General features: G+C 32.0%; 1 protein-coding gene across 1 annotated transcript in view; it reads right to left on the bottom strand.

Moving 5' to 3' along the window:
- Positions 1–4,504, bottom strand: part of LOC146996139 (uncharacterized) — a 49,167-nt gene extending 44,663 nt beyond the window's left edge. Inside the window, exon 1 of the mRNA XM_085820023.1 lies at positions 3,429–4,504. Within this exon, the coding sequence (XP_085676149.1) occupies positions 3,429–4,315 (887 nt within the window). The 5' untranslated portion in view covers positions 4,316–4,504. The remainder of the gene's footprint in view (positions 1–3,428) is intronic.
- Between the last annotated feature and the right edge of the window lie 5,837 nt (positions 4,505–10,341).

Consider the following 10,341-nt stretch of genomic DNA (forward strand, 5'->3'; position numbering starts at 1 on the left):
TTGCTCTAATTTTTGTAGAGCAAGATACACCTAAAGAAATTGATCTTTCTGACTATGTTCGAGAGTTTTCGGAAATGAAGGCAAGGAGCTTTTATAAAATTATAGCTAATATTATAAAATAACAGTTGTTACCCTGGTAAAAAAAAAAAAAAAATCATTCAAAAATAAATATTTACACATATTTTGGGAAAAATATGACTATTCTTCAGTTTTGTAGATTTCTTTACTTCTGACGAAGAGGGACCTAAACCTTCTTGCCCTAGAAATTGTTTGAGATCTTAACATAAATCTACACCAAACTTAAGGTTATTGTGTTACTAATTTTGTTTCACTCGGCGTGTTTCTCTTCTATTTTCACAGAATATATTGTTTTCAATGTTTTATAATATAACCAGTTATTTAAGTTTGCTAAATTAAGCGAAAAAACTTAGATTGGTGCAGATTTTATATAAAAATTCAAAACATATTTGTATGTAAAACCTCTTGGATTTTATATAAAAATCTCCGTAAAACTAAGCTTTCTTACTTTTCTTAATGCTATACTTTACGTGACATGTTCCTTTTTTTATATAGACTTATTCATTTATTATCAGTATGTATCTCAGTGAAAAGAGAGAAAAGTCTGTCTCTCGCACGCACACAAAAAGTCTTAAATAACTGATTAAAGTCATCTGATATCAAATACCCAGGCTAAAGCAAATTTCACAGTTGATAAGGGAAAATATTTTCCTTTTTATTCTTTCTTCATGTTACGTACCTTTCAACTGGTTCCCTAAGGATGTGCTTTTATTTTTTAACAAATAATCCAGATGCAATAAAGTTCATCATAAAAACACTGGCTCGTGAAATCCTTGATTTTTTTAACTTTTTAAAAATTTTAATTTTAATTTTTATTTTTAAGCACATTAAATTTATTGAGGGGGGGCCCAGGAAAAATTTTTGCATAGGGGTCCAAGAGTTACGCCACTGCACCTCGGTTTAAGTTTGCAGATTTCTGACGAATGATGGAAGTGCTTGGGAGTTGTGACACTGCACAACACTTCCATTAGATTGATACGTCCCAATTTTCACAAAGAAACCCATGAACTTAACTACATCATAAACTTTTTCAACATCAGGAATATTCGCAAGCTGCACCTGAAATAATGGCATGGGTGCATTTGTTTTTACACGGTGCATTTGGGGATATACATCTTACTGTATAACCAAGATTAGATAATTCAGATTTAATTTCATCAGTGGGACAGCCAATTGGCAAACCCCCTATTACAACTTTAATAGGCCTATCATGCTTGGTAAGGATAACATAGTGATCAATTTTCTTTATATCTAGGTATCTAGTAATTTCCCTGTGATCATCTTCAGTACTTGGAAAAATTTTTAAAAATTCGCCGTTAACCTTACCAGCTGAATCTCGCTTAGTACCTGCTTTAAGAATTTTTAGAAAGTCACTGTATTTTTCATCAGGTTTGACCATGATAGGCCTCACTTTAGGGTGTTGAACAGTAAAATTATTATCATTTGCAAGACCAGTGTGGGTATCCATATTATCGTTATCCATATACACATCAATAATTTGAATATCCTCATTCTTAGCATTACTACATGACAACTTTTGAAATTTGTTAGCAAGTGGTACATCAACGTTATTTTTTACAATTTTTGCTGGGCGTGAGGAGTTCCTGGGTAGGATAAATCCATCCTCATCCCTCGAATCATTTATAGAAAGTTTGTAAACCTTTTTAGAATTTCGTTTAGCCTTAGGTTGAGATTTAACATTATACATCAGAATCAATATCCTTTTAAGAATTATTTTTAGAATTACCACTAGCATTTTTAACTCATTTTCAATACTATTTAACACAACATCATTTAATGAAATATTAGTGGCATTTGGATTCAATTTGCCGTAATATTCCCACTTACCTTTCAAAATATCCAACAGTCCTTCGACAATCTTCCTGGTAGTTTGGAACTTGGTTTCATTTTTAATCCTAGTATCCTCGTGGTCAACCAGTGTCAGAGTTGCAACATATTCCTGCCCTCGCGAGTTAATAATATCATAGGTGATTCTTTCACACAGATGCACGAACATAATAATTAAGTCCGCAATCACACTTAGTAATTAAATCTGTCCAATCGTCACCTAGCGTTGTATTTCCATATGCAATAATTTCATCATCTAATTCATAAGCCATATTCAGGATCGCCGTATCCAGAGGAGTAGAAACACACGGGGAAGTATCCTTCCCTGCCATGATTGGAAATACTAAAAAATTGAAGATTTCACACTCGAAAATCAAGAATCACATTAATTTCCATAATAACATAATCTCGTAATCCGTCGTAGCACGTGGTAAAAGGTCTTTTCCAGAGATTTTTCTCTGAGCTCAGCACACTTGCTTCCCAAGCTAGCATTGTGATTTTATAAATTATTTGGTGTGGTTTAAGTTTAATGTAAATATATTTTGCTATAATTAAAAATAGAGATCGCGTAAAAGTTTTATTTAAATTAAAAATATTTTCTACATACTAAGGGACGAATTACGAATAAAATAAATATGAATGGGAAACGAATGATCACGTCCTTATTATGTAGGTACTTCTATTTTCACTACTATAGAAAAATTACATAAATGCTTATTTTTTAATTTTTCTTACGATTTACTTTGTGAAATAATGTAAAAAATTTCCATATAATGCAATTCTTACATAAATTTTTTTTTAAATTCGTAAATTTCGTTATTTATTGGAAACGCGCACAGAAAAAAGTAAGTTTTTTTTCCTACTACCTTAGTAAATTTCAAAGTCCTAGACGCGAGCTGGTTTCACAGTGCGACCACCACCCACAGAACAATGGACAAGAGTAGATTTTTAATTCCTATATTACTTGTCTCTAGGATCATAATATTCAATTTCTAGAGTTTTTAGTTAAAAAAATTATAAAAATAATATAGCGCGCGTTAAAGGGTTAAGGTGTCATTCGGGAAAGCCTTCTTGAGGTTTCGCGAATGGAAATAATTCGTCCTAATGAAATTATTAATGGGTTCGGAAGAAATCGTTATTCTGAAACCTGACGACTTTATTTTCGGCCACACATTGGCAAGAGTATCATGATGCTTAAAGTGAGTTATTTATTATTCGGAATATTTTACATTTGTAATTGGTCTCATGAATTATATGTTTAGTTAAGTACTCGTTACAACTGTTAAACTAAAAGTACAACTGTTAAACTAAAAATTAACATTTAATTCAATAAACTTTCAAATCCATGTAAGCTATGGTAATTACTCGAATATTCTATACTTTAATTTTTAATGACGAAAGACAGGATATTGGAAACGCAAAAGAAAAATGAATGAAAAAAAAAAAAAAAAAAAAAAGAAATAAAAGTAAAAGAAACGAAAGAAATAAAAGTATAGACTTACCAATATATGTACTCCTGGTATAATGGATAAAACTGATAAAAATCAATTTTCCAAATATCCGGTTGACATTTAATCTTCAATCCATAGTTGAGAAACACTACCAAATGTTCCGGATTACTTCGCAGCAGTGAGCACATCCATGAATCCTTTTGAAGAGCGTCAAACATACGTCTAATGTCGTACATTTCTGTTTGCAGATGGTTTAAAATGAAATGCGTTACTTTAGCATCATGCGAAAATAAAAGTTCTTCTCTCAGCCTACCTATGCACTTCGAACGAAAAATTTCGGCAACAGAGCTGCAATCAGCACAATTGATTTCAAATAGCGTCAGTATTAACTTCGAAGCAACTCTTTTCTTTATTTTATATATGAACTCTGCATTACAATGTGTCTCATAAACTATAGGCGGTCTCTCAAAAGTTAAGATAATTTTTCCGGAGAATGGGTGAGGAACAATTATCGATTCTTCTACGTAACGACAATATGTTTCCAGATATTTAAAATAAATTCTTATTCTTTCTGATTCCCAGTTCCTTGACAAACTTTCAAATACATTTATAACAAAATCGATAAAGGGAAAGGTAAGCTCAACAAAATTTCCATCGTCTGATCTCGCAACTTCGATTAGTTTCTTGCCAGAACAAACGGGTTTATTATTTAAACTATCAGAGGGAGGATAGAGTCCATTTTCAAGTCTGCGTCTCAAATCCACAATCGTTTCATCTCTATTCTCTTCAAACCATTCTGGTATATAGTAATATCTTTGAGGGGCTACACTTAAGTCTAAAGCATAAATTGGCGTTGTATTGCGAGTTTCTTGAAATTCAGGAGCACACAAGTCCAAGAATTCTACGGAATTAGCTTTAGCAAAAGAACGAATTCTCATATTGAAAATCGGACTTTTTCCACTCAGAAATATGCAAGCTTTTCAAATTTGAACGTTAGCTTAAGTCTTCATATACACATAAGCAACACCCCGTTGAGGGTTTCACGTGTAAATCAAGGGAAAAGATTTCAAACACAGAGATAAAATTTGTAAGCCAAACATTTACGTCCTCTCAGCCCATTGGTGAGAAGTGCAAATAATAATGAGTTCCGGGAGAGTAATTCCCAAAGGCGTTTCAGGTGAAAGGGACATGGAATTTACTGGGGAACCTGTAGCGAAGTACCACACAGTGAAATGTCAAGGTCATGCTATTTTTCCTCTCTTTCGGAATTCATGTATGTAAGGTCTTCCAATTAAAATAGCACAAGGGAAAGATTATTTATGTTTTAAAAACTATAAATGACTAAAATGTTTTAAACGGATTCTGAATTAATTACTTTCAATATGGCATAATAAAAATGTGTGATAAAATGAAAAACGGGGATCGATAAATGAATGTGGGCATGTGGAAGACCAAATTTGAAATTTGGAATTTGTTTCATTATCGATTTTATATTTTGTAAAACTTTAACGAATTTAAAAAAAAAAAAAAAAAAAAAACCACCTTTTTATCCTTTTTATTTTCAGCGACGCGCGGAACTGTTTATCGGAAATTCTAAAGATATGCTCATTTTAAAATTATTTTGCGACATTGTCATTGAACTGAATTTTATGGTTCGAGCGCAAAGAACATGATATTTAAAAAATAAAGGTAACAGGCAAAACGTTAAAGAAACGCCCCTTTAGACGTAATTTAAAATCTGAAACCTTTCAGTTTTTTTTTTTTTGTTTGTTTGTTTTTTTGTTTTTTGTTTTCTATTTAAAAAAATCTGATGTGAACATCACATGACTTTCTTGTACGGAATATTAAATTATACGCAATTTTTGTTGCACTTCATTCAAACGTATTTCCTCGAATTTGATTAGACATATATTTCTCATTCAATTAATTCAATTCTCACTTCGCGACAAGGCAAAAATACATAAAAACTCAAAATATCTATATTAAAAATTACACACCAAACACAGTTACAAATTTAAAAAAAAATATTTTGCAATTAAATTAGCAGTTTCTACGCAAGAACAAGCAATCGGCGCACAAAACTGAAAGCTTACTTTTGGTCTGACCCGGCAAAAAGACACTGAAGGCATGAAAACTGGCTTAATTTGTTGTAGACGTTATGCTGATTCAAGACATGGGATAATTTAAAAACTTAATTCCAGAATGTACTAAGCATGACTTAATTCACAATAACAAAAGAAGACGTTACTTTTTTGTTGCGAAGCTTAGTTTCTCTAGATTGGCAACAAATTCACTATTCTGCTAAGTTTCAAATGTAAATATATATGGTTGCTATGGAAAAAAAAAAGGCTTAGCCGCACTTGAAAAACTTTTAAATTTTTGATAATTCTACAACAATAACATGCAGTTTAACTAAACGCATAAAAATCTTAACCGGAAGATAAAAACAACATAATTCAATCATTTTTAAAGAAAAAAATGCGCATTTTACCAACATATAAGAATAAAAACTGAGCTCACGGAGTTGAGTAACAGAGTGGGTATATATGTATATATATATATATATTTGGTGTGGCCGATTGCCACCAAAAAGGGAGGTGCACAACTACATGTTATAACAGTCCTATATACAAAATGTCAGCGTTCTGAGGCTACTAGTTTTTGAGTCATTCATACATATGTACGCACAGACGTCACGCAAAAGTATCTTCAGAATCAATTTTTGAATCAGTTTTATATTTTTGGGGGGAAAAAAAAAAAGAGTCCTTTATTCTGTCCTTACGTACAGTGTCACGCAAAAACATCGTTAAATTGCATTCGATAGAGGTCAAAATGTATATTTTCGTTGAAATATGATACCTGAAATTTTTCACGATTACAATACTTCCTTTCTACTTCGTACAAGGAAGTAAAAAACGTTTTCTAAGTAAAATTCTCCTTTAGACGTTTCTTTTAGAATAAATGTCGCTCATTGAACCAAGCTATTTATTTTCTTGAAATTAAGGGATCTTTTTACTTCCGCTAAAATAAAGGAAAGCTTTTGCTAAATTTTACAGAAAATGATGGGAAAGGGGAAATTCTAAAATAACCTGATTTTGTGCTTCTTTTTCGGTGCGAATAACTTTTCCCTTGTCACCATTCACGAACAGAAATTAAAACTTTCAACGAAAGTGTTGTAATTTTTTTCATCAGCTATTTAAGTTTTATTTTTATTTTTTATGCATTTTGATCTAGGCCATTTCAGAATCGAAATGCGAATGTGTCAGGCAGTACAAGAACAGATGTTCAAATAGTGCAAATAACCGCTTGTCAAGATAATGAAGAAGAAATCTTTGTTGTGCACTCTGAAAATCGTTATCTTAGTGAATGCGCAGAAAATGACGTGATATTTGCTTAGATGTTTGTCGTTAATGTAAAATACATAATTCGGGCTGTAAATCTACCAATTATTGAAGTATTCTCTTGTTTTCTTCTAGGTTTATCTTTAATTGCCTTGTTTCAAATACGATTTAATAGGAAATGCGAGTAAAAACAAATTTCAAGAAATCCACTTTTAAAAGTACTTTACTATTGTAAAGGCCCTTATTTTCGCGAGCCCTTCGTAATCGCGAAAATTTAAGTCTCGCGAAATACTTTTTTTTTTTTTTCCCCCCACCTGAAATAATAATAAAAAATCAGAAATTTTTCACTTACCCAACATTTAATGATTTATTGCACAGTTACAAACTTTTTTTTTGACAACTTTCTTTCTTATAACTATTCTTTGAATAATATACAACTATATTTCTTGAATATAAAACCATAAAATTAATAGAAGGCAGCTCATTCACTTAGAATACTATTTATACCAGCTTCTTTGAAGCCATTCAAAATTATCTCCTGTTTGGCTTTAATACCGTTAAATACGCGCACAAGCCAAGAAGCGTGAATCAGTTTTAGTCGTCATATTCGCAAGTCCACAGATTCTTTTTCATCTAGAAATTGAAGCTCATTAAAATACCGCTCAATAAACTCATTCTTGAGCAAACGCTTGATCTCGCCATTTAGACGCGAACGGGGGGGTGACGAACTTTTCGGACAAAAGGTGTGTTGGTGTATTTAATTATGGCAAAGCACACGAGGGCTATCTGCCTAAGAGGACTTTCTAAGGGAAACTGGCTCGAATACACGTTACACATGGGGAAAACCACGAAAACGCCCATGCAGCCAGCCCGTTCGCGGGATTCGAACCTCGGACCGAACTTCCAGTGTTCAGCGACTTTACCGCTCGGCCGCTGGTGGGTCCCTTCGGACAATAGGAAGTTTCTTAAGATTCTTTATGCAAAAGATGTACTTATGCAGTTTTTCAACTTTCTCGACATTACTTAGGTACTTTTGAAAATTTTCAACTTTCGGTTCTGTTCATATAAAATTCGCGAAATCACCGATATATTCATTTTTGCGAAAATTACGGCCCGCGAAAATAAGAGACTTTACAGTATGTAAAATTGTCACTTTAAAGTATTTTGGAGAACTTAAAAAAGGAATGTGGTTGCTTTTTAAGCCCATAATTAGAACACAGCATTTTATGAGTGAAGTGCATGTTTTATCTCCCTTCGAAAAAAAAAAAAAAAAAAAAACTGAAAGGTTTCAGATTTTAACGGTGGCTCGGAAAGGTTTGCTATGATTTTTTATGCTCTTGCTGAGCTCACAGCCTACAAGTCTGCTCTTGTACTCTTTATTTTTTAAAATCTTTATTTTTCAATACTGTTTGCTTCACACTCAGGCCACATGCAATTCAACAACAAAATCGCAAAAATTTTAAAAGCTGCATGGCGGCATATGTTTAGAATGCCTGATGCAGAATTAAGTATTGGCATATATTTTTTCAGTCTTTTCTTAGTTCATTATATCGGTATTCAGTTTTCTTTGTAAGATGACTATAGCAAAAAAAAATTTTTTTGTCTTTTTATTATTTACTTTTTACATGTTAAAATGCCATGTTCTGCACTTACGTTACATACAATTCAATTCAACAGCAAAATCACAAAATATTTTAAATAAATTCTTGATAAAGTTTTAGAGTTTGCCATACACATTTTTATATTCGCTACATTGTTTCTTTAAAAACTAGCTGCTTGCGCTACCAGCCGCTTAAAGTAGTTATAAAACGAAAATTATATAATGGTTTTAATGAATCCAGCTAGTGTAATTTCCTAAAATATTTAATATTTTTAATTAGATGTTTCATGATTTTAATACATGTTTATTAAATCAATTACATTAAAAAGTAGACAAATTCTTAAGAACTATGTTTGTTGCTTTTAAATCGCTTAGTTAATCATTCAATAACCTACTAAATTAAATTTTAAAAGTATGTTTGGCTTTACTGAAAGGCAACACGCTGGCACATGGAAGATAAAAGAATTTATTTCCGGGGCCGCGGCTAAAATAAAAAGAGAAATATCTTACACTTTTTCCCGAATGGCAACAGTCTCTCGTGTTGGAGATAAAAAATTTTTATTTCGAACATTGTTGTCACTACTCGCTTTCAAAGCGTTGAGTATGTTAATGAAAAATGCATTATTGTTTTTCAAAATATGAAATAAATAATAAAACAAATTTGAAATTCAAAATTCGGGCTTTCCAGGGTCACATGTTGGTGTAGAGGACTACTTTATTCAAAATTTGATGGCTCTAGGTACCGTCGTGTTTTCACAGTGCAAGGAACATACGCACATAAATGCAGATTCTTCATATTTTTCTTTAAAAGTAATACAGAACAATAATATTTGGTTGCAACAATTTGAAAAGTGGCACGCTGATATAGAAAACCAACGTAGATCGTTAGCTCTGCTTGCAAGGTATATTCCGGCTTTGGCTTCTCGCTAGCCGATGTTTTAAATCAAGCGTCGGTAAAGTATTTTAACCATTTGAATTAATATATTTTATGTGTAGTCTTAGGCTACGCTTCTGCATTTGAATTTAACTTATGTTAATTTGAATAAGTATTTAAAGTTTCTTCTGTAGCACAAGTTGGGGCCATTCTGTTACATTAATACTAAATAAAAAGGTTATTTTAACCTTCTACACTATTTAAAGAATTGTTTAAGACATAGTGATGACTCGCTAGCCTAGTAGAGTCTGCAAGAATTAAGCTCCTAGTAACAATAGCAACTCTATAATGTAATATAATATTATTCCATTAGTTAAATCATTGTTCTTATTACCGTTACTCTTTTTTTAATACTCACAAACAATTTTAATTTCCTGATTCTTTAATCTATTGCTCAGCATAATTAAGATCCTCTGATTACAAAAACTACACTGATACTCTTTTTACTTCCTTGTACGAAGTAAAAAGGAAGTATTGTAATCGCGAAAAGTTTCAGGCAGCATATTTGATTGAATTATGTTGTTTTTATCTTCCGGTTAAGGATTTTATGCCTTTAGTAAATCTGTGTGCAATATTTTTATTTAATAAATTGTCCGCCATGTTATTTAAAACTTAACCGCACTTAAACAGCTTTTAAATTGTTCATAAATGTACAAATATTGCTGCTTACAGAATTACGAAAGGCATAAAACCTTAACCGGAAGATAAGAACAACATAATTCAATCATTTTTAAAGCAAAAAATGTACAATTTACAAACGTATAAGTGTAAAGAAACTGTGATCACTGTGCCGAGTAACAGAGTGGATATATATATAAATATAGTATTTATATACGTTTGGTGAGGCCGATTGCAACCAAAATACGAGGTGCACATCTACATGTTATAGCAGTCCTATATACAAAATTTCAACGTTCTGAGGCTACTCGTTTTTGAGTTATGCGAGATACGTTCGTACGCACGTACGTACATACGTTCGTACAGACGCCACGAAAAATTCTCTTCAGAATTAATTTTAAAGCAGTTTTATAATTATTTTGGAGGAAACGAGTCTTTTATTCTGTCCTTACGTACAGATATCACACAAAA

Source organism: Stegodyphus dumicola, chromosome 7 (assembly GCF_044657685.1).
Source record: "Stegodyphus dumicola isolate Sdum_Otavi_A_Nest chromosome 7, ASM4465768v1".
In the NCBI taxonomy this organism is placed as follows: Eukaryota; Metazoa; Arthropoda; class Arachnida; order Araneae; family Eresidae; genus Stegodyphus; species Stegodyphus dumicola.